General features: G+C 35.9%; 1 protein-coding gene and 1 long non-coding RNA gene across 5 annotated transcripts; both read right to left on the bottom strand.

Moving 5' to 3' along the window:
• Positions 1-2,244: 2,244 nt before the first annotated feature.
• LOC110890712 (triose phosphate/phosphate translocator, chloroplastic) lies at positions 2,245-24,062 on the bottom strand. Of its 4 annotated transcripts, none has more exons than XM_035979169.1 (12): positions 23,610-24,061; positions 23,446-23,514; positions 5,096-5,161; positions 4,939-5,017; positions 4,722-4,842; positions 4,542-4,637; positions 4,337-4,449; positions 4,174-4,251; positions 3,515-3,631; positions 2,856-2,955; positions 2,666-2,766; positions 2,245-2,589 (listed from the first exon to the last, which is right to left on the bottom strand). In XM_035979169.1, exons 1-12 carry the CDS (start codon positions 23,861-23,863, stop codon positions 2,572-2,574), a joined length of 1,212 nt encoding a protein of 403 aa, XP_035835062.1. In that variant the 5' UTR covers positions 23,864-24,061; the 3' UTR covers positions 2,245-2,571. The 4 variants fall into 4 exon arrangements, with proteins under 4 accessions (XP_035835062.1, XP_021994031.1, XP_021994028.1 ...); XM_022138339.2 differs by lacking the exons at positions 23,446-23,514; positions 23,610-24,061 and adding exons at positions 6,418-6,486; positions 6,805-7,237; XM_022138336.2 differs by lacking the exons at positions 2,245-2,589; positions 2,666-2,766; positions 2,856-2,955; ... (5 more) ...; positions 4,939-5,017; positions 5,096-5,161 and adding exons at positions 15,264-15,412; positions 19,780-19,880; positions 19,974-20,073; ... (5 more) ...; positions 21,279-21,357; positions 21,448-21,513.
• LOC118483679 lies at positions 9,279-9,674 on the bottom strand. The gene is made up of 2 exons (XR_004871034.1): positions 9,481-9,674; positions 9,279-9,374 (listed from the first exon to the last, which is right to left on the bottom strand). It is a non-coding gene; the product is annotated as an uncharacterized LOC118483679 (long non-coding RNA).
• Positions 24,063-25,801: the final 1,739 nt, after the last annotated feature.

The following is a 25,801-nucleotide window of genomic DNA, read 5'->3' as shown; positions in this document are numbered from 1 at the left end:
TCCTCTATTGTAAACTATATCAAACCGTTCAAGTCCTGTTTGGGCACGTCATATCCTATAGTATATTGTATAAAAGCCATACGCGTATGGTCAGTATAAACCAAACTATGCGTGCACATGTCTGTACATTACTATCTTTTGATCATTGCACAAACAGTTCTATCCTATGTAGTTAAGATGTGTAAAACCTTATAGAACACATGCTACAACGCATAATGACCATGTTTTTTTAATGTCTGTTAGCCGGGTTTATTATCTATTATAGTTATTATTATCTGATTTCTCATTTATCTTTAAGTTTGTTTGTTAGTCATTATTTTGTCTCTAGTTTGAATATTATGATGATTATTCATTGTCTCTAGTTTGAATATTATGATGATTATTGATATTTTATAACTATCTTATTATTTTGTAATTCGGTTACACCTCTGTATTTAAGGATCAATATATGAAAAACCCTAAATTCTTTTGGTTAATTTTTGTATATCTTTTAAAGTGTGTGAATTGATTTGTACTTGCTTGACACCCCCATGCACATAATTTTGCCACTAAATTATAATTCAATTGTATCATATATAGGGCTGGAAACGAACTGAACGTTCAGTGAACAGTTCGTGAACCGTTCGGCGGGAAGTTCGTTTACGTTCGTTCGTTTAATTAATGAACAAACATGAACAAGAAATTCCGTCCGGTTAGTTAAATGAACGAACACGAACAAATGTCTCGTTCGTTCAATAGCGTTCGTGAACGTTCGGTAATGTGTTCGTGAACATTGGTTCATGTTTGTTTGTTTATGCTATTCATTAAAGTTTTTTTAGCATTTATTTATTTTATGAAAACTTTTTATATCCCTCAATTCTTATTTATCTCATTAGCCAAATAAATAAAATAGGAAACCCTATCTCCACCTTGTATATCCACCATTCCACTTTCCTTCTCATTATTCATATAAAAAAAATACTATCGGCCTTCGTTCAACAATTAAAGCTTCAAGTTCTAGCGCCGCTCCCTCTTACTATCTACCTCTAACCACCATCGTCTTCGCCGATTTTATATGTGTCAGTTTGTGTTCGTGAACCGTTCGTGAACACGTTCCTTTCCTGAATGAACGAACACGAACAACAAATCTCGTTTGGTAAGTGTTCATGAACCGTTCGTGGACAAATTATATCCTTAACGAACGAACACGAACAAGGCCTTGTTCGTGTTCGTTCGGTTCGTTTACAGCCCTAATCATATATGTTAGCAAGGAAATAAGTATATGACTTATTTATGATCTTTTTTTTTAAAACTAGTACATGATTTTAGTGAGAAGTTGATCCAAGAGTTGCAGACTCTTATTTGGACCGTTATGACAAAGGAAAACAGGGCAGAAAAGGCCTAAACTTCAAACGGACATAACTTGGTCTAGGATTTGAGTTACGGCGCCCCTGACCAACGGATAGGAAGGTCTTGACGAGCTAAACCATGTGGCAGACGGCCAAAGACGGTTTGATCCAGTTGTCAAACCCAAATTCTTTTATTAAAGGGCTAGGATTTCGTTAATAAGATTTACCCTCAGTTTCGTCAAATTTCAGCACTTTCCATTTTTAGCTTTAAAACGCTTAAATCCTTGTTTAATTCAATTTACACGTCTATATTAGTAATAGAATTCAATAAATTTCTAGTCAATTTATAATTTCAGATATTTGGTGCACCTATATAAATGGGCACTTACTGTATTAGTTTGATTCATTCAGAAATTTATCTATTTCTTTAAGAATTATTCATCGTGTTTATTTTGATTCCACGCAGTGTCAGATTTTTATTTTAGTTTGAGTTATCCAAAAAGTATGTTTTAGAAATGCAATTTTGTTTGTTATACATCTTTTTGTAGACTTTTGATAGGAACTTAAAGTACAATATTCAAAGAAACAGTGTTTATGACATCTATTTTTATTTTTAGTTTTAGTTTTATCCAAAACCGACCCATTTATCAGTTGTGTATGGATCAGGTGGTTGAACTGGAAACGAGTTAGAAAGGTGGGTTCCACGGGTGGGTGGAAAACAATCCGACCAGTGAACTACTTGAAGACTGGTCTGGTTTTCAAGACAGTGCATTTCACTATAAGAAGGGATCGCGTGGATCTTAAAAATCAAGTTTTAGTCCACAATATGTAGATATAATCAAGTCATTTCTTTAGAAGGATTATACAAAGGGTCAGTTTGAGAACACAGAGATTGACAACTACAAGTAATGCAGACTTTTCATAAAGACTCATGAGATCCAACCCTATTTATAATCATACAGTAGAAAATATTCAACCAACTTCACCCTCAGTTAATAAGCTGATGCTAATGAAGATTACAACAGAGGAGAAGAACTCCACAATATGTAGGTATAATATATCGGTAGTAAAGAGAGAATAATACATTATTGATGTCTAAACGAGATTCAAATTCGTTTACTCCCATAGGCGCAAAAAACCAAAGAAGAACGTCTCCATAACTGTAGCAAATTTGCTACGTGTAGAAACAATATACATAGTAATATAAATACACCTCGTCCCTTCGATTCCATTCTGCACGGCCTCATGTTTTTTTCAGACCCTGGACATGCACAACAGTTTATAAACGCGAACATACATACAATCATTCAAGAAATATAGATTAGATTTTAACTGACCCGTTTCTCTTCTTCTATCTTGGCCTTGATGAGGGAGTAGATTGCAACTCCAGCAATCGCGATGGATGTACCAATGGCTGTTTGTGTTGAGATCTTGTTACCTGCACAAATTATATAATATGTTGTGTTAGCCAAACACTAGCTGTAACTTATAACATATAATCATTGGAAACAAGAAAAGAAAGATTACCAAACACGACGATTGAGAACCCAATCACAAACACTCGTTTCAACACGTTGCCCACTGCATGCGTAAGAGGTGCCACCCTTTCCAGAGTGTTGGTTGCAAGCTAACAAGCCAAAAAGAAAAGTAAAAGTGTTCAGCATTTTAGTTTGATCAAAATGCCATTTGCGTCCCTAAGGTTTGGTCAGTTTTGCGACTTTCATCCAAAGGTTTGTTTTTTTCACATCTGGATCCAAAAGGTTTGAAATCTTGCCATTTTCATCCAGCTCTTTAACTCCATTCATTTTTCTCTGTAAAGTCAGTGGTATTTTCGTCTTTTTTGTTAACTTAAAGGGCAATTCGGTCGCTTGAATACTTGTACATTATGCTAAATGCTTGTACATAAAGTGAAAAAGACCGAATTACCTTTTAAGTTAAAAAAAAGATGGAAATGCTCCTGACTTAACAAAGAAAAATGGATGGAGTTAACGAGCCAGATGAAAATGGCAAGATTCCAAACCTTTTGGATCCCGACGCGGAAAAACAAACCTTCGGACGAAAGTCGCAAAACTGGCCAAACCTCAGGGACGAAATGGCATTTTACTCGTATAGTTTTTTATTTGAACTTTTAACCCAAACTATGCAACACAAAACAGAATAGTATTCTAGTTTGTGATGTGTAATACCTGATTGTAGAGGTGATAGAACATTCCGACCCAAAACAAATCAGTTACGAACTTAGTCAGGCCAACTTTAGCAATTGCATCACTAAATCCATGCTTTATAAGTTGAGGTCCCTCCAACTGTCGAAAGACGAAGACAAGAAGATGAATAGATATATACTATATAGTCAGCGTTATAAAATAAGACAAAAGATCAAATACAAATAATTTTAACATACAAAACGACGAACTGAAGTTTTGCTGAAAAAACACGGTGGCATTTTCGTAATTATTAGTAATTATCAAAATTACTCTACAGATGATCCTGTAGAGTAATTTTAATCTTTGTAGAGTAATTTTGTAGTAATTTGATCTTGGGGGTTAGGGTTTGGGGGGGGGGGGGGGGTAGGGTTTTTTTTGGTGAGGTATAGTTTTTTGATCAAAATTACTCTACAAGAACATTTTACAAAATTACTCTACAAGATAAAAATTACTCTACAGGATCATTTGTAGAGTAATTTTGATAATTACCCTACGAGCAAATAATTACGAAAATATCACCGCGTTTTTTTGCCTTTTTCATGCTGTTCGTACGTTTAGTACATTAAAGTTATTTGTATGGGAACTTTACTCTATGAAATAATATCTGTAGTCGTGTGATAAAAGACTAGCATTCTACTCACAATTATAGCAGGCGGGATACAGAAGAGGAGTGCAATGATGGAAATGTAGGCATACAAGTTAGTACTATCCATATCAGTCTGCAAATGATACACAATTGTTATAAACCATTTGCATTTGTTTGATTGTATGTAAAAATGATGAATGACGAATATGGTTTAATACCATTGCTTTCTTTGAGTAAATACTCCTGTAGGTGAAGGAGATATTGGAAATCATGGCACTGGTAAACCCTAGCCAGTTGAATGACAGCTCAGTCAAGGAGGCCATCGATACACCTGCACATTCCGACTTGATTCAGCTATTAATATTACAAATGACCTGTTAAAAATAATATTGAACGTTAAACATAACCGAAAAAAGGGCATACCAATAACAACAGGTGCCAAAGAAAGCCATAGAGTTATGGGAATCGACTGTCCGAGAATAAATTGAGAAGCAGCAGCGTTGAAGAACGGCTCAAGGGCTGTTTGAAAGAAATTAGCAACGAGTCATTCATTGAGAAAGTAGGTAACAAATTGTTTACGAATATACATGTAAGTTAGATTACCTTTGATTGTGTGGGTGAATGAGACAGCAACAGCTGCAAATGATATGTTACTGGTGACATGGCCTAGAGCATGACAAAAGGCCACAGGAATAAGAAGCTTCAGAAGGTTTGAGTCAATGGGCTACACAAGATAAACCACAATAAGCTACTTATATTCTTGTAAATTAACCATGCAGTGATAGAAATATAAGAAGGTTTTAGGAAATTAGAGGCGTACAGCGCGTTTGGGTAGACCAACAGTCCAGCTACCGAGACAATAAACCACTCCAACACCTAAATGAATGGCCGACACGAAACTGTACATATACAGAACACATTGTTTATCACATGCACAAATAGCAGTATATGTGAAGTTGGAATGAGCAACAACTTACTAGGGATATGGGAAGTAGTTGTAGATCTTCTTGTTGAGTATGTTGAAGATGACATTCAGAAAGTACCTTCAAACAAACAAGAATTATACTCAGAGTACCATTCTTTCTCTCATAGACTCATACCTTAATGCATTAACAGTATTTAATGGTGATTTTAGAGCTATTTATGATTATGGGGATTCACAATGAGGCCAAAAAGATTGTAGTTAAGTTATAATAATAATTAAGATGTCCGTAGTGCACACTCGTATAAATTAACCAAATATGCCAACCCGTCGAATGGCAATACTTGAATGGTTAAACATAATAATTTGATTCACACTTGGTAACATAAGAGCTGGTTTTTAGATCTAATTGTCTGAATGGTCAGCTTAGGTTTATTCATCATACATATACAAATTTTACTTGTTCTTGCTATAAGTTTTTTGTCTTTAAACTTCATGTTGTGGTGCAGTTGTAAGCAATACCTCTAGCAGAGGCTCAGGTACCATACCTTGGCCACCTGCTGGCCACAAGTAATGATTTACTCAGGGGTGGCACTCTTAACATGACACAAAAAAAAAAAAAAAAAAAAAAAAAAAAAAAAAAACTTTTTAAGATGACCAACACGAAACGGGTCATGTTTAGGGTGATCGTTTTAAAAACAGATTGGGTTCGGGTTGACTCGTTAACCCATTTTAGTATTTAGATAAAAAAAACCTTTTTACAATATTATTTTGTTTTTTCCGTTTTCCATTTTACATGGTCAGTTTTAAATAAATTACGTTAGTTTTGTCATACCATATTATATACTTGTCACAATCATACTCATCGTTAAACACATTACTGATAACCCGCTTTACCATGTATGACTCATTTATAAAAATGTGTTAAACAAGTCGTGTTCGGGTTGACCTGAATTTATGTGTGTGCGGATTAGGATTGAAATCTTTTACACAAATAACAATAATATGGATCGGGGGTTCAGATTGCACATTTCAACCCCACAGGTGCACTGAAACTCGAGTGGTTTCTCAGATTCCGTGAAATACTTATTTTGGATGGTGTTTAGTCACAATCCAAACCGTTGACCTTTTTCATTTATTTATTTTTTCGAACGGCACCTTTTTTTATTAATTAATCACCAAAACTTTTTGAACATATAATAATACTCCCACCTCTTGTTGACACCAAAACATCCATTATATATATATTTATTTAACAACCTAAAAAGTACAAAACTAACTCTATAAAAAACTGTATATAAAAAATAACAAAAACCCATAGCATGCACATTGCCACATTAATCAAAATACTTTTATAACAAGTAACTTATAACCTACCACATGAAGAAAAAAAATCCGGTAGTCAGCCACGGATTCTTGGCCAAGAAGCCACCCTCTGCAGCATCCCTATCAAATCAACCAATCAAAATTCAGTCAACAAAAGTCAAACTCAAACTCAAATTTAAATTTAAATCGAGACAACTGATTTAACATCAGATCAGAAGTATATTGTCCGTTTTATCTCCGATAAGTTCCCAATTCAGGAACTCACGGTTTTGGTTTCACTAAACGAACAAAATCACGCCTAGCACAGCAGTTTCTACTCGTTATAAGGAAGGCTTCGTTCTCTACTCAACCGATCCGAGACTTACAAACGGATCTCAGTCAACAAAAGTCAAAATCAAATTCAAATTCAAAAAAGGTCAAGCGATCTCAAACTCTTACCCGCTGGATTCACTAGCAGTAGCAGCACACGGTTTCAAAACCTCACGCTTCTCCGGAGTTAAAACTACCGGAGACGAGTGATCTAGGTTAAGTAAGCTAGGGCGGAGCTGTCGTCCCCAAATTAGGTTGCCGCCGGTGGTGTTAAGGCTCGCCGGAGATGCAACAGCGACGGTGTTGAGTCTTCCAGCCGGTCTAGTGAGGCGAGGGAGGCCGGAGATGGTGGTGGCGCCGGAGGAGAGGACTCGAGACTCCATTGGTGTTAGGGTTTTGAGAGAAAACGGTTATGGGGAGAATGGTGGTGATGAGCAGGGGGTGGATGTTATCTTGCACCGGGTGAGGTGGATGTTATCCTGCTCCTGCTGACGTGGAGGCTTAGTTGTCATGATTCTAGCCTCTCATTTGGATATTTCTTTTTTGTTTTGATGTTAATGTAGATAACATAACAATAGGTTTTGTTCGAATATGATGGTATGTTTTTATTGTGATACTAGTGCTAATACCCGTGAATTTTACGGGGCAGACAAAATAATATGTTTTTAAATAGATAAGAAATAGTTAAAAAACAAATATACGTGGAAACAATAAACTTGAAGCAAATTGATTATCAATCCATAGTTATATACGATAAGATATCATTGATAATAACGGAAAAAAATACAAAACAAAAACTACAAATTTGAAAATATCTCTTTGTAAACAGCATTGTTTTTATTTGTAATGCGAACTTTGATGGTGTAGTTGTCTTGTGAAGCATCAAGGTGGTTCAGAAAGGTGATATTCTTAGGACCATGAATTAACCTGTAATAAAATAGAAATTCATGGTGAATCTTAAAAAATAAGAAGTTATAAGAGAATGATTGTCAACATAACATAAAACAAACATGACGTAAAAAAGTGTTATACATGTTGATAGTGTAGTTTAGCAATAAGTAAGAAGTCATATAAAGAACTTACAGCAATCTAGCTTAAAGAGGAGAAAATGTTGTAGTGGTCGATTAGATAAAAGGTGGTGTTTGATGGTTTTTATAGTAATCTTCTAAAAACTAAATGATTTCAAATTTCAAAACTATAGGAAGTCATTTTATTAACCCGCGTTAATAGAAACATTTTCTAAAAAACTAATCAATATGATCAAACCAATATCAACAATAACTGGCCATGTTCCCAAAAATATCGGGATGTAATTTTCGTAACCATCGGAAGTTAGTAAATTATACAAAAATTAAGAACGTGGTAAATATGGCATTTTCTAGAACACGTTACCAAAAATATCAGGGCAAAATTTGGTAACCCTCAAAAATTAATAAATTATCACAATAGGAATTCAAATTCCAAATATATTCCAAAAATCTGATTTATTTTTAAAAACAATTAAACTCTTTAGACAGTTGAATCTATTAATCTACTAAGCAAGTCCATAATTTTTAATCAGAAAACCTACGCTATAATTAGAAATTAAGAATTAAGTATGTTACTAAAACTCAATATAGAACGTATCAACTTAGACTAAAGGGTGTGGGAAACATGATTTGGGTCATTAATGCCATATAGGATCATTATTGGATTGCTATACCATCCCCTTGCATCATCCACCATGGTTGGCATGGATTAAACCATGGCAACCATGAGCCTCCTTTCCTTTTTTAATCTTTCCTTTTCCTTTTCACAAAACTAAATTAAAATAAGAAAATAGTGGTTTGGGTCATGACCACACCCTTAGGGTAGTGATTTTGGATGATGGATTAGAAGTGAGTGACATGGCGCTGATGTGAAGGGTCATGATAACCATTAGGGTCATGACCACACCCTATAGCCTTATATTAGTACCTGTTGCTAACTCTTTGGTTGGAAAAAGCAAGAGGATTGAAGGTGACCTGTCATGTGGCCATTCTTGTTGGTCTCCCATTTAGGTAAACGAAAATCCAATGTTTTGCCCTGTCCATTAAAAAAAAGCCCTTAGTAGCAACTTACCACAAATCTTATATCAAATTCATATCTACGATCATTACATGCCCAAGAATAAGAGCACTCAAATGCCCGTATGACGACCCTCATCGCTATCAAAGGCAATGTTTGAAAAACCGGTTTTTATATCGTATCAAATTGGGCTCGAAACGGTTCAACCGGGTGTATCGGACGGTTCAACCGAGTTTAACAGACGGTTTAACCAATACTACCAGCCGATTTAAACCGGTTTTTAAAACATTGACAGAAAATATCTTGAGCTAACAATCACCTTCTATATAGAGCTATGATTACATATTCCATAAAATGTACACCTTCATTAGCACATATTCAATAGATATACATATGAAAGTTAAGAATTAAGTCGTCCAAAAACTAAAGTGTTCAGAAGATGACCTGAACACGGCTCACACCTCTAAAAAATAAATATGATCTTAAATTACCCAAGAAATTGTGTTTCATTAATAAAAACCCAATATATTATTGTATTTATTTTGTGATAAAACTAACCGAGAGAGGCTTTCATTGCTTTCCAACGATGAGGATGATGGCCCTCAAGCATCATAGTCGTGCTTTTAAAGAAACCGCCGACTTCAGGTGGTGATCTACACTAATCAAGCAACCAATCTTCACTATACAATATCGAATCTTACTACAACCATAACAACTGAAAAACCTTTAAGTAAAAACATCAAAATTATAGAAACATACCTCGCCCCTTAATGGCGGCCGGAGTGGTGGCGATGAAGTGGTGGTGGTGGGGGCAAAGGAGTGATGGCGGCCGTAGACTGATAGTGGTGGTGCTGATCTACGAAGAGATAAGAGAATAAAAAATTAGGGTTGCAAAGAAAATCAAGAACACAGAGATGAGAGAAGGGGGAATGCCGCTGGAAAAAAAATTAGGGTAAACTTAACAATAGACCCGTGCGTTTTGTTTCCGGGTTAAAAAATTGGACCCGTCTGATTAATTTGGTTATGTGGGTAATGGGCGGGAAAAAAAGGGTTGGGGTTGATTGTGAGAGTGACAGGTGTCTAATTTTTTAGTCTTTTATTAGAGAGTATAGATTATGAACTCCTAAGGCTACAACCATTGGTGATCATAACCTTGGTTAGTTGGTCAAAAAGTGAAAAAATAAAAATAAAAAAATCAGTTAAAACTCACGACCAAGTTGGTGTGCCAACTTTGGTTGATGATTTTTTTTATTATTTTATAAATGCCACATGTTGGATTGTTAGTGGTTCTTTTATAATTATGTTTTCTATTTTTTTGGGTTGGGCTATATAGAAAACCCTAAATATTTAAGAAACCCGGGAAACTCAAAGCTCCCGACTTTTTTTTTTATGAAAAAAATAACACATGTAATATACATGGCTTTAAGAGTTTTGGGCCAAAAAAATCAAAAAAGTGCCGAAGGGTTTTTTTTTAAAAAAAAAAACAAATTTCAGCAACTTTCAGCATTTTTTGTCTAACACATGTTAGTCAACGAAGTTTTTGAAACTTGTTTATTTTTTTTAAAAAAAAGTACTCGACGCTTTTTTGTTTTTTTTGGCCCAAAACTCTTAAAAACATGTATATTACATGTGTTATTTTTTTCAAAAAAAAAAAGTCGGGAGCTTTGAGTTTCCAGAGTTTCCTAAAATTTTTAGGGTTTTTTGTCTAGCATTACCCCTATTTTTGTTTTATAACAATTAATTCTAACTAAAACATGATTTTCTTTAATAACTTTTTAATATTTAATTATTAAAAAAATCTGAAAACACAGTGTTATTTAACTTTTTTTGTGAATATATCGATATAAATTTTATCAAAAACCGAGTTTCTTCAAAAAAAATATATTTTTTAATTATTTTTTTTTATAAAAAATGCATATATTATTGTTTTCCACATGTACTGATCTTACTGGTTCGTTAGATTTTTTTCGATAACTTTATTAACTATGTTTGATGACTGTATGTGTTTTTTTAATAAAAGATTCGTTATATTTTTGTTATTTATTTTGTTTTTAAAACAAATCGGTTTCAAATGAAAATATTAATTGTAATTATTTTTAACACATTTATGGATAAATAATAAGCATAAAAATATATATTTAATAAAAAAAATTTAAAGGTTGGGTTGTGAATGTAAGTAAAAGGTTGAGATAGGTTGGGTTGTGTAGGTGGAAGAGAGAGAAATTAGTTTTTTATTATAAGGTTGGGTTGGAGAAGGTTGTGGATGAAGATAGCTAAGTGTTTTTATTTTTTTTTTGAACGAGACTCCTAAGTGTTTTAATGTTAAACATTTTTGTAATCGGATCGTCGAATACCATGTGATACGTGACGAATGTTGTCGGTTTATAGTGTATGACAAGTCTATTTGTCATAGTAATAAAACTATATTGTTTTAAGATTACAGCTCCCATTACTTTGGATTTTGAGAGTCCGACCCCCACTGAGCTTTCGTTTGAGCTCCGACACTGTCTGTAGGACCATCACATCTACGACTACAAGAATGCTCTAAAAGATTTTTTTTTTTTTTTTTTTTTGCATCTTTACTCTATTAACGCAATGTTAATGTGTGTAACACCCCGAAAACGGGTTTGGTAATCAAACCACGTTTATACTAAAAGACGGGTAATTTACCTTCAGTGGTAAAAGAAACCCGGTGAATATTAGAATTCTTAAATAAACAAGAATTTGCTAACTAGGGATTTTAACCTAGTTAGCTAATAGTTTAGAAATAACTTATAATAGGGTTAAAATTAACCAAAGTTATTATAGACACTAAAGTGGAGGGACCTAAGTTGTTAAAATTGAAACCAAAATTGATAAAACAAATAAAAAATAAACCAAACACCCCAAAATGGGAGTCTGGTCGATCAAAAGAAAGACAGGGCGATCCCCATGCTCCAAACCCTAGAAAACTCACAAAAACTCTCAATTGGAGGTGCAAATCTGGTCCAAAACGAAATCCGAGCTTAGAATCGTGATCCTCATCGCAAGGGGGTTGTAAGGTATGTAAAATTTGATGTTAATTCTCTACTTGAAATCCTCATGAATTTAGGGTATTCGAAATTTGTTGATGCATGCTTGTTATATGGATGAAATAGGAACCTTGTAATGTTTAGGAGTAAACCCTAGACAAGATATGTTGAAATCGTGCCTAATTTTAGTAAAAAAATCCATGAACACCATTGAAGGTGATTGTTGTTAGGGTTCTTGATTGCTAAAATGGTGTTATGGTGTCAAGAACTTGCTTAAATTGAAAGCTGAAATCAAACGACTCTTGATCAGAATTTACAGCCGACTTGTATCGGCTGTAACTTGGACAAAACGTAATAAAAACATGTGTTTCTTGAGTCTAAAAATGTAATTCCAGGAAATATCTTTAAAACCCCACTGGAATCGCATTTTTTCGACGAGAATTGAGCGTTTTATGAATTTTTCCGTATCAAAGGTTCAAGCTGCGTTTTCTGGCAGAATTTGCAGCCCATTACGAATGTCATAACTCAATTTAGGAATTTAGTTATGATCTCAAATTCTTACTGTAGAAAGTATTAAGTTATTAGAAGAAACTCCAATTGGAATTTCGTCAATCGGATAAACGAGGAATTTTTAATGAATTTTTCCGTAAGCTGCAGTCAGAAGTGACGAATCTGATTGCAGCTTAGTAGATGAATTTTTACGAATTTTCGGTAAAGAGTTAGATCTTGAAATTTTAACACAAGGGCTCCCCCTCCGAGAGGTACGCCACATAAAAAAATCATAAATTTTGAAGACTTGTAAACAGGTTAAATAGGTCACCAAAAACAGCCTATTTTCAGTGATACGAAACTTGATTGTTGATATTATAAATTATGCCCATAATGTTCATATGTTGAAATTATGAATCAAACGCGTAATTTCCTAGTTCGACTAATTATGTGTGATGTGGGGTAATACAAATTTTAATTATGAAGTCGATTTAGCTTATATGCACATATCATATAATTAAGGGTAGTTAACTTTTGAAGAGTTAAACTAACCATGGACGGAGTCGAATAGTAGTTTTGACATAGAAAACACGTAAGGTGGAATAGTCGTGGTTATAATGACTAACCTAACCACCTTGTGAATTATGATGATAGTTTGACTTTTGACAAGCTAGATGGAGGCTTGGAAGGAAGCGGGTCAAACGAAGCAAATAAGAAGTAAAAGCATGTTTCAGAAGCAAGGTAAGTAAAACTTACACCTACTTGTAGTATACGTGTTTATTTTATAGGCGATAAATACAACAAAGGATTTGGTTCGAATTATGAGTTCCAACATGAAACGAATTGGGTTGGAACGAATAGAAACATTTTAAACCATGATTAATGGTGAAAAAGGCAAAATGGTAAACTAGTCATGAATTGGTTAATAGTTTAAGAGTTTTCTTAAAGTTACCTTATAGCGTAACTAGCAATGGAAAATGGGTAAAAATGGAAATTTAGTCAAGTATTGACTAAAGTAAAATAAGTTTCAAAGGATACCCATAGCATAAGCCGAATGGGTTAAAAATATAGGAAATTGACTTTAGAAAGAAAGGGATCTAGTGAGAAAATCCGAAATGGTTCGGATGTGTGAATTGTAAATAAAAACCATGTTTTTGTTACATATGAAAATGTTGGGTTATATATATAGATCGAACGGGTCAAATGGTGGGAATAACGTCATTTGACAACATCAACTAATGTGGTGGTCAAGTCATGTGTTACAGGAGCGAATAGTAATTTGGATAATTGCGTCGCCACAGAATATCGGTAATAAAAGCAAGGTGTTGAAACGGGTCACTAGGTTGGCTCGAGCTAGGTACGTATAAATTCGATTGTGGTTAAACATACATTTTTTTTGGGTCAAATTGTAGCAATTGCCCTTCGTCGTAAATGAGGGGCTAAAGTTGACTAAAATGCCCTTGTTGGGTAAACCGGGCAAACAACCTTTAAAAGTTGTTGGAAATAAGTGTTTTGGAAGAAACGGTAGGCTAAACAGACGAGCGGTTTGAAAGATACGAAAGTTTTCGTGTCAAAAACGGCAAAAAGGAAAGGAATGATGCAGGGGCCACCGTAACTTACGGTGCCACCGTAAGTTACGGTGGACATGATTTGGTTACGGTAAATGCCTACTGTTGTACGGTTGAATAATTGAAACACAGAGACCACCGTAACTTACGGTGCCACCGTAAGTTACGGTGGAGGTCAGAAATGAGTTTTTTTTTATTTTGGGTTTAAGATATCCATGTGGGATTTTCCTAATTTCCCCGTTGTATTAGTTTAATTAATTATCAAAACTGACCTGTAAGTTGGTTTTGATCACATGTGAATGTCGAGGGTCCCGGATGAAGATCGAGCATCGAGCAAGAACCGAACACACATTAAATAAAGCTTCCGCAACGTTGTTTTGTCGTTATTCTAAACGGCGATTTAAATCACATTATGTATATCACTTAAATTGTAAAAGTTTTAAACAAACCCGTATTTCCGATATATATATAATCATTAATTACATGATTATTTTCGCAAAATATACGTTAAGCCTTGATTTATAAGAACGGGTCTTACAATGTGATTGTGGAGAATTTAAACCTTGAGGCCAGCGGTGGAGTTTGAACGAAAGCTCGTGGGGGCTGGACTTTCAAAATCCAAATTGGTGGGGTTGGACTCTTAAAAATCTAATATTTTACACTACAAAAAAAAATCGAAACTTTTAGTAAAATTAACACTACAAGCGAAAAATCGGTGAGACCGGAGCACCCCGGCCCACCATTAACCTCCGCCCCTGCTTGAGGCCTATATATATTGTAATAGATCCTTGTTCTAAGTATTTATGAAGTTTAGATTATTAATAAGTGAATATATTTCAAACCAGGACTTTTTTGTCCTGCACATTTGAAAATTTTGTTATGAATAATTTTAAGTTTCAGTGAACAAGATTATTACGTATTCTACCATACTGATTTTGACGGATTTGAAAACTTTGGCTATTTGTCAAAAGTAAGATAATGCTACAAGATTATTTGCTTTGGTGGAAAATTGGATATTAATATATCACCCTTGAGTTGGCACTCAAACATGAGCATAGTGCCAAATAAAATGTTGTGTGGACAAGAATTTTGGATCTAATATGTTGGCTTTAAGTGAGAGTAAAAAAGATCACAAGCCCAATAATGGTTCAAGAATATATCAACATAGTTAGGTGGATTCAATATAGATTGAATTGGTAAAGAGATTATGCTAGAGTTAAACTAGATTTCAAGTGGGATAAATAATCATGTCGAAGTTAACTCAGTAAAAGTGAATATTCTTGTTTCGGAAACATCATAATTCATAAGCTTAATCCACATGTTCATAAACCATTTACTACTTTCATGTCATGAAGTCACAAGCTACATTTGTCATCACATGAGATGAACGGAAACTTTAAGACATAGCGCCTTGTCGAGCGTCGAGGAGTGCGACCCAATTTTTTTGAGTCACTGAGAAGAATCTTTTTTTTTAATTAGAAAATCATGGCACAATTTAGAAATTAAAACAAAAGGTTACACAGAAGAAGGTTGTTATCGTCAAAGACTCAAAAGTATATATAAAGAAGTGATATTCTATTATATACTTTCCTAGTGCTAGATGCTAAGGAGTGAGGATAAAATCTGTATGACCACAAAAATTGCAATATTTTAATTCTTTATTAAAAGAATATGTTTTATAATTCATGTGATATATTCAATACTTTCAATTCAATATTTAAAGCCTCAAAGTTTTAGGGTATACTCTAGTTAACGAGATAGAGAGATGGGCAATTAAAGGCAAGACTTTTAGCGACTTACTTTCGGCTTCGGTGGGTAACGGGTTGAATGTGAAGTTTTGGTCTGATCCATGGGTGGGTTTAACAATTTTGAAGGAAAGATGGCCTACTCTTTACGCCGTGGAGCGAAACAAGAATTAATAGTGGCGGACAGGTTTGTGAGTCATAATGACGGCTGGAGGTTCGCTCCGGATTGGGTGCAGATCCCGTCTTCAGTTGAACAGCTCTCAGAAATGCAGGATGTAGATTTTCTTCTTAATAATGTGAGGCTTACAGGTACTCTTGATAGATGGTTTTGGGGAGAAAAGAATAACGAACCGATGTCAGTGGCTAGTGTCAAGGAGTGGATTAAAGATGGTACCGAAGTCCGGCGTGATCACGGTATGTGGTGGGAATCGTGGATCCCTACTAAGGTAAACCTCTTTGTGTGGAGAGCTGAAATGGACCGAATTCCAACGAAAGATGCTTTGATCAGGCGGAATATAAGTATTCAAGATGGCTCATGTCCGATGTGTGATTACGTTGACGAAACGGTGATGCACCTGTTCACGGGTTGTGTTTTTGCTCATGGAGTGTGGTTGGCAGTGGGAAGATGGTGTAGGGCGAAGCCTATTGTGGTTTTCGATTTCACTGATCTGCTGGGAATCCATGATCAGTTTAAAGATAAGTGGTCTCAAAGAATTATTAGAGGGATAGTTTATACCTCTTGCTGGGTGATTTGGAAGTTTAGGAATGCTAAAGTCTTCAATAACGCGGCTCCTAGTGTAGTGGACGCAGTGGCTTGGATAAAATCTTGGTCGTTCTTATGGTTAAAAAATAGATCTAAGTTTGCTAGGATTGAATGGAAAGACTGGTCTTGTAACCCGTTGTACATGATGTAAGCGTTTTTGTGGTGTTCCCCGTCTTGGGGGCTGCCCGTTTTTTCTAATGAAGTTTTCTGTTCAAAAAAAAAAAATGAATAAAGTCATAAATACTGTGGCATGTAACAAGTTAAGAACCCATAGCCTCTTGTCCTAGTGGCACAATATGTTTATGTTATTTAAAGTAGTGCGGGTTTAAGTCCAAAAAAATGAACACATGTAAATATTGGAGTAGATTTTTAGAGAGTGTGGAGTGTGCATTCATCGTTAAAAAATGTAACAAGCGATGAAGAAATAACAATGTGTCTAACTTGAGGGCCAGACTTACTAGTTATCAATATGGTTTTATTTTATAGACACTCCGTAATAAACTAATTTCCATCATATTCACATTCCTTTTTAGAAGCTTTGCTTTTTCAAGAGCTCTAGAGCAAGTTTATGATGGAAATCACGATCTAATAGAAAGTTGATTTTGATCAATACAAAAGTCCGTATATTTAGTTCAACTATTATAAAACTAAATATTTTGGTTTGCTCAAATTATACATGTTAAAACATGTTATTCTTAGACTAAGGGGTGTACCGTCGTGGGAGGGGGTGTGGTCCTACATGGCTTTCGGAGGGGGTTGGTGTGACCCCCCCCCCCCCGGAAACTAAGTGCAGGTGATATGACGCCTACGTATATATTGTGTGAAGAGCTCTTTCCACACCCCATTTCCACTTGATCGTACGGTTCGTACCCCATACAACTTAAAACATTCAAATGTGGCATCATCACCCATCACGATTGTTTGTCGGCACCACATACAAGTCATCGACTCAACGCCAACACCATGTACTCCTCCATTGCTAGCACCCCCCAACCACCATCACCCCTTGTTACCTTTTTAACAAGATTCTATTATGCTTCTAAATTTACACCATATTACTTAACTCGGCCAATAAATGACCACTAGGTATATTGTGTGAAGGTACATTGAGGTATTTTTCCTACTTTCGTTAGCTTTGGTGGAATTTTTTTTTTTTGAATAGCAAGGAACGACGTGTCAACCATCGTGACACCGGACGCTGTGGTCAAAGTCGACTACTCGATCGCCGCCAGCCCCTTAGCTCTCCCAGATGCACGGAAACCCAATCTCCACCCGCCCGAAGGCACAACAGTGGAATAATCGGTAAAACCTTGCCTTCCATCCAAGTCGAACCGGCGTCACCCGTATTCATCTTTCACCTGGATGCCGCAGAAAATAATGGGGTGAGTGGGAGTCGAACCTGAATCACAAGGAACACCAAGTCTTTCCCCAACCACTCCACCACTACCTCATTAGCAGCTTTGGTGGAAATTAATGTTGGGGAGCACATTTTGGTTCTACATTAGAGGTGGTTGCATCGTTTAGCTGAAGAGTTACCAATTATGTAAGCAATTTGGTATATTTCAGTACTCAAGTGTTAAAAGTTAATGGAAATTGTCCAACTTTACACCTATAGTTATTATAGGTATCACACTTTACATCATAAGCAACTTTCAAAATTTGACTTTTGAAACAACAGACGTTAAAAGGTGTAAAAGCGGGTACATACCCGTGATTTGTCTTAGTTGATTTATTAATCATGTTGAGAACGAAGGATTGACCAAGAGATGAACACTTCTACGTTAAAGTATTTTGATTACGATGAGTGACAAACCTATATCGGAAATCGGATAATTCAGAAAAAAAACTAGAATGAATAATCTAGAGCGAGTTTTGTGTTTCTGTTCAGTTTTTCGAACCTAGAAAGAGACCAAAGACTGCATTTTTACACACAACATTTCATAGTCGGTGTATCTTTGGAAGTTATATTGGTTGGTGTGAATTGATGCATGGTATGTTGGCACAAACCAATGCTTATGTTAGTGCGAACCGCTTGGTGAGATGCCGCCCTTAACCCCCATTGTTCGTCGGAGCCGTAAATCAGATTAGTTTTGAACGAGCGTGCACTCCGCACCTCCTAACCCATACAAAGCTGATTTATATTTCCCATTGGTCATAACTCATAAGCAAGTCCTAGTTACCTAAATAGAGATGACGACACTATAATCACCAAGGGTGCATGCATAACGACTAAGCAAATGACTTTTACCCACACGGACATGGGGCTTTTATATAGTTTTAGACAAAGGAGACCATGAACCGTAAACTCTTCAGGAATGTTAGAAATGATATATTAGTATTAAGGTGAGAGAGTGATACATTAAATCAAAGAACCATAATTGTAGCAAATTTGCTACGTATCGAAACAAAAGTGCTACGTAATATAGATACATTTCTTCCTTTTGCTTGCTCTCAATCCTCACGCCGATTTCAGATTCTGCCCATAAACAACAGTTAAGTACGGATTGCAAAAGAATCTGAACCCGAAATATTCGAGACTAATAATAGGACGGGTATTCGGGTATGGAATAGGATATAGATTAGCTTTAATGATTTTACGGGTTTCAAACCGATATCGTACTAGACATGGAATGAGAGACTATTTTATAATCGTACTAGGTTAGAACTCCGTGTAATACACGGGTTGAATAAATGTAATTTTATATATCAAATAATAAAAAAATATATATCTTTAAAAACATCGTTTATTACATGGGCTGAATAAATGTAATTTTATATACCAAATAATAAAAAATATATCTTTAAAAATCTCGTTTATTACATGGGTTGAATAAATGTAATTTTATATATTAAATAATAAAAAAGTTATATCTTTAAGAACCCCGTGTATTGTACCGGTTGAATAAATTTAATTCTATATATTAAATAATGAAAAAAGTTACGTTTTTAAGAAACTCATGTATTCTATGGGTTGAACACATGTAATTTTATATACCAATCAATAAAAAGTTATATTTTGTTATATCTTTATAAACCCTATGTATTATAAAACCTTTGGACTAAACTGACAAAATGACCCAAATCACAGGGTCTAAAATGGAATTTAACTTCTTACATTATATATTGGTTTCTTTTATTATATAGTAGTATAGATATAGTTTTTTGTTTTTTCTTAATATAATATTTTAATTACCTAAATACATCCAATAGTGCTTCGGATTCCAAAGGGTTTGTTTGGAATTGATTATTATTTAATTTAGATTTTAGATGTTTAAATTTAATTTTATAATTATCTTTTAGTTAATACTAATTATCTATAATAGATGGCTCCAATGAATGACATGTGTCCTCATATTGGTTTCTTTTATTATATAGTATAGATATGAGACTTTAATTACTAAAACCCGTCCCATATAAAACCCATTGCCATCAAGATATAAGTGAACATGCATCCAAGAAATACAGATTAGATTTCAACTAACCCGCTTCTCTTCTTCTATCTTGGCCTTGATGAGGGAGTAGATTGCAACTCCAGCAATTGCGATGGATGTACCAATGGCCGTTTGGGTTGAAATCTTGTTACCTACACAAAATCATATAATTTTGCCGTGTTGATAAAACAGGCCAAACACTAGTTTTAACACATAATCAACGAAAACACCAAAAGAAATATTACCAAACACGACGATCGAGAAACCAATCACAAACACTCGTTTTAACACGTTGCCCACTGCGTGTGTAAGAGGTGCCACCCTTTCAAGTGTGTTGGTTGCAAGCTAACAAGCCCAAAAAGAAAAGAAACAGTTGTTATTTAGTATATTATTTGAATATCACTATAACAGGTAGATAAATTCAATAGTTTGTGATGTGTAATACCTGATTGTAAAGGTGATAGAACATTCCGACCCAAAACAGATCAGAGATGAACTTAGTCATGCCCACTTTAGCAATTGCATCACTGAACCCATGCTTTAAAAGTTGAGGTCCCTCCAACTGTCGAAAGATGAAGACAAGAGAACTTGAAAGTCATGCTATACAATAATATTTATAGTCGAAGTAAGAGAAAAAGAATTGTATTCTACTCACAATTATGGCAGGTGGGATGCAGACGAAGAGAGCAATGATGGAAATGTAGGCATACAAGTTAGTACTATCCATACCAGTCTGCAAACGTGATGACAATTGTTATAAAACATGCCAGAGTTGTTAATCTTTCAATAAGGGAGAATCTACACTCCATTCTGTCTTTGACCATTTTCCTCGATTCTCATTTGATCATGTAAATTAGTTTGTAAATGAAAATGATGAATGATGAAAATGGTGATAGCATAGCCAGTTGACAACCATTGCTTTCTTAGAGTAAATACTCCTGTAGGTGAAGGAGATGTTGGAAATCATGGCACTTATAAAACCTAGCCAGTTGAATGACAGCTCAGTCAAGGAGGCCATTGATACACCTGCATATTCGGGCTTGATTCAGCTTTCAATAGTACAAATGACCTGTTAAACATAGTATCATACGTGAAACATAACCTGTTTTGGAAGAAAAAGGTCATACCAATAACAACAGGAGCCAAAGAAAGCCATAAAGTTATGGGGATCGACTGTCCGAGAATAAATTGAGAAGCAGCAGCATTGAAGAACGGCTCAAGGGCTGTTCACAATAAAAAAACAAGGAGTCATATGACGAACAAGTTAAAGAATTGTTTGCAAATGCACATGAAGTTAGTGTACCTTTGACCGTGTGGGTGAACGAGACAGCAACAGCTGCAAATGATACATTACTGGTCACGTGGCCTAGAGCATGACATAAAGCCACAGGAATAAGAAGCTTCAGAAGGTTTGAGTCAATGGGCTACACAAGATAAACCACATCAAGTCATATTAAAATCTGTATTCGGAACTTAGGTTTCTCGAAAACCCACCGACATAACATATGAAGACTACTAGTAGCCCCAGTTTTAGGAAATTCAAGACTTACAGCACGTTTCGGTAGACCAACAGCCCAGCTACCAAGACAATAAACCACTCCAACAGCCAAATGAATGACCGACACGAAGCTGCATATATACAGAACAATGCACTTGACAAATTGTTCATCACATGGCCAAATAACAGTATATATGAAGTTAGAGTGTATATCAACTTACTAGGGATAAGGGAAGTAATTGTAGATTTTCTTGTTGAGTATGTTGAAGATGACATTCAGAAAGTACCTTCAAAACAAACAACAATTATACTTGATTACCATTCATTTTCTCATACCTTAATGCAGTAATGGTATTCTAGTTCCAAGCCTTGTCTCAGTTAACACCTTCAAGCCCAGATATGATTCACAACATACAGTCCTACCTTATTCCCAATGTTATATGAATATTTTGTTTTATTTTCTATGATTCTATCCCCTTGTGTTGTGTTCATAAGCTAGATACAATACAATACAATACAAAACAAAACAAAAATTCTGTCTCCCAACAATGTTTGATCTAGTTTACCTATTGGTGATTTTAGTGTCATCAAGTGACAGCCTCACACGGATTCACAGTCGAAGGTGCATACTCGATTACTCGTTAGGGATAGTTTAAGCTGATTTAGGCCAGTTCCAGTCCATTATGGATGTTTCAGACCACTTTTAGCTATTCAAACCGGAATTTGGCTGGAGTTTGACCGTAATCTGACCAGGATTTGGCTGGAGCGCCTTGATGGACGCAGGACAGTATGGTTACGCTGGGCGCCTAGAGCGCGCCTTTGACTGCTATGTTGACAGTGCATACTCGTATTAACTAATCTAATATCACGGACCCCCATTGAATATCAAGACTAAAAGTTCAAAACCCCCCTCTTCATTGTAAAGTTTTTGGTTTCCTATAAACAAAATGTGATCCTAAAACTTCTTTAACCATAAACAATAATACTCCAGCTCGGTCCGAGTTCTTACCTTATTACCATTAATTAATCACCCAAACTGTAGGCAACTAGGCATATAGGGTGAGGTTCCTGTAAAAAAAGACCTTTTTCGTGAGAAGTGTGAAAAAACATAGGAATTGACATGTAGGGGTATGCTCATGTTTTGGACTTAGGCATGATGTTTTTTGTGTTTTTCTTGCCAAAACAACTCAAAACATCAAACGTCAATTCTTATGCCTTCTCACACTTCTCACGAAAAATGTCTTTTTTACACGAACTGTGTAACCTAAGACTAGGCATGTAATAATATTTAGGGAAAATATCACAGAATAGTAACCAAGTTTTAAAAGTGTTCTAATTAGGTCACTCGTATCGTTTTTGTCCCAATTAGATAACTTAACATTCAAATCAAGCCATGTCCTTTTTTCCATGTGTCAAGAAAAAAATGGAGCATAAGATGCTGGGGTAGGATTATTTTAATATATGAAATTATATTTATTAAAAATAAAAACACTTTAATTACATTAAAAATTAAAAAAAAAAAAAAAACAAGTTACAATCCACGTAATCACTCGACGTTAGCATCAAATAAAAGGGAAAAAAGAAACAAAAATCCACATCACCACGGTTACCTATGAAATAGATGAAAAAACCTTTAATTTTAATGAAAAATGAATGTTGAGTGACCTAACTGAAACACTTTTGAAACTTGAATGACCTAATTGGAACACTTTTAAAACTTGATTACTATTCTACAAAGTTACCCCTAATATTCAACAGCCTATAAAACTAGTTCTATACCGCTAATATTTACGCCCCGCTTGCGGTATGCGCATATAATGTATATATGTGTGGGTGCTCGGGGGGCAAAAGTGAAAGTGCACTAATTTTAACGTTATTTTACTAATTTAGTGACAATAATGTTAAAAGAGGGGGATGGTTAATCATGCATCATGTGGTGGCTTTGATAGCCGAAATACAAGGTTATGTGCCTTATGTCCAAGGCTTGATACAAAACTACCATCGAGCCGGGGTCTCACCGGAAGCAGTCTCTCTATTCCAAAGGATAGAGGTAAGGCTTTCTACATCTTACCCTCCTCAAACCCTACTTTAGCTTTGCTATTGGTGGGATTTACTGGGTATGATGATGATGAATAATTCATACGAAAACTATCAAAAATAATAATAAAAACCTATAGCATGCACATTGCCACATTAATCAAAATACTTTTATAACCTACCACATGAAGAAGAAGAATCCGGTAGTCAGCCATGGATTCTTGGCCAAGAAGCTTTCCGGAGCAGCATCCCTACAAAATCAACCAATGAAAATTCAGTCAACAAAAGTCAAAACTCAAACTCAAATTCAAATTAAGTCAACTGATCTCAAAATTCAAATTCTCACCCGCCGGAATCACTAGCAGTAGCAGCAGACGGTTTGAGAACATTACGAGCACGCTTCGCCGGAGTTGAAACTAACGGTGACGGAGACGAGAAATTTAGGTTTAGTAAGCTAGGGCGGAGCTGTCTTCCCCAAATTAGGTTGCCGCCAGTGGTGTTGAGGGTCGCCAGAGATGAGACGGCGATAGTGTTGATTCTTCCGGCCGGTTTGGTGAGGCGAGGGATGGTGGGCCCGGAGGAGAGGATACGCGACTCCATGTTGTGGTTGGTGGGAGAAGGGTGGAGTGACAATTGTGCAGTTTGCAGGGGATGTTATCCTGCAATGGATAACGTGTCACAATCGCTTGTCAATTCTCATGAGTCATGACACTCATAACTCATTCTTTTTTAATAACCAGGAGGATTCATGCCCTTCGGGTGAAAGGGTGGTGTGGGTAAATTCTCACAAATGATTTCTTGTTATATCAATTCAGAGATAAGTGACGGTCTTACTTAAACCATAAGCAATGGTCTCACCTAAACCATTTAAAAAAAATATATGATTGGTTAAAAAAGAATGGGCCCCATCACTTACCCCGCTCTCTCATCTCCACCGCAAGCGGCAACTCTTTACCGATTCTCCTCATCACCGCGCGACAATTGGGGGACGGCAGTGGAATCCCCTAACGGCAAACTCCTTCCTCGTACACCTCCCCGCATGCACCCCTCTTAGTCTCTTACCCTTATAATTTGATATTGATCAGTTCAGTTTATTATGGTATGAGATTTTGATTAGTATTAGTTTGATCGTTGTGGCATATCAGTACTCAGGGTTGGCTTAGGGTGTGAGGGTTAGGGAGCTACACCTTCGATCAAGACCCAAAAACTCCGGGGACCTAACTATAATATATACATATAAATAGGGTTAAGGTAAAATGAAAACTTATATGAATTGTGAAAACTTAGAGAAGTCGGCTTTACGAAAGTTTTTTCAAAAAAAAAAAATTTATCAAAACTCCTAAAAAAATCAACTTTTCCAAAAAAAAGGCAGTCGTAAATGCTGTAAAAAGTGATGTCATGCTTATGTCATCAGCTTTTTATAGCTGCTGTAAGGGGCTGAAAAACACCACTTCGATTTTTTTTTTATTTTTTTACGGCAGTCTTTTCTAACATTTTAATCTATGCGTGTGAAAAAAATGGAGAATAAAAAGGGAGTTAATATTCACACATCTCTCTCCTCTATCTCTCTCTATATATAGATATATATAGAGAGATAGAGTGAAAAATGATGTGAGAATAAGATGTAGGATGTGAGAATAAGATGTAGGATGTGAGAATAGTGAGAGCCTATAAAATGATTAGTCTCTACATCATTAGTCAATTATGATCTTTGACACATCTAAAGAAGTTTATACCTTCTACATTTTTAATATCAGTTTTCGTACATCCGTAATGCTTTTTATCCGTCGCCACTATGGCACTATGGGTATATGATTATCATTCGGTTCACGCCAATAACTAAAATAGAACTTAAGAATACCCTATGACTCAAAGACGTAATTGTGGCTATATTTGATAATTAGAAATGTGTTATATGGTGTACAAGTATTTTTTTATCACAGGTTTGATTGTCATCCCTACCAATGAATGAATTAGGGAAAACTAAATGAAAGAACGATTATCATGAAACAAGAAGGTTTCAATTAACATATGATAATAAGCAAAGTCAACGAACAGTAAAGGAGGACATTTGGGTAATTTCATCATACCTAGGTATTGCCACGCATCCAAAAGCTGGCTTAAAACCCACCGCCCCTTCCCCATTGCTCAAAAACTCACCGCAGGGAGAGAGCCAGACAGAGCATATGGGGGGGGGGGGGATATTCCACGGTCCTCCCAACCGCCGAGGTGATCCCACCTCGCAGACCGCCACCCAGCAAGCCTGAGTCTGGGGGTAAATCCGCTACCGTAGGGGCATTGGGAACGAGCAAGACTCGAACCCGCCACCTCCGGGTTAGAATGCGGGCTGGTGGCCATTGGGCTGACACCCAATGGTTAGACAGAGCATATGGGAGAGAGAGCATGAACGGACAAGCTCTGGTGGGCGCTGATAAGGTGGATTCGAGGTGGCAGTGATGGTTTACAAGCGAGAGGAACACCGGCCACCTGATCTAGGGTTTCTGGAAGGGTTGGTTGTCTGGCAAGGGTTCCAGGCTC

Source organism: Helianthus annuus, chromosome 11 (assembly GCF_002127325.2).
Source record: "Helianthus annuus cultivar XRQ/B chromosome 11, HanXRQr2.0-SUNRISE, whole genome shotgun sequence".
NCBI lineage: Eukaryota > Viridiplantae > Streptophyta > Magnoliopsida > Asterales > Asteraceae > Helianthus > Helianthus annuus.
This window is presented reverse-complemented; position numbering and strand designations above follow the sequence as displayed.

Coding starts and splice junctions, on each gene's coding strand:
- LOC110890712 (XM_022138336.2), bottom strand. CDS start 23,863: ATGGAGTCGCGTATCCTCTCCTCCGGGCCCACCATCCCTCGCCTCACC. Junction 20,952..21,031: donor GTTCACCCACACGGTCAAAG/GTACACTAACTT, acceptor TATTGTGAACAG/CCCTTGAGCCGTTCTTCAAT. Junction 20,074..20,173: donor TCTATCACCTTTACAATCAG/GTATTACACATC, acceptor TGGGCTTGTTAG/CTTGCAACCAACACACTTGA.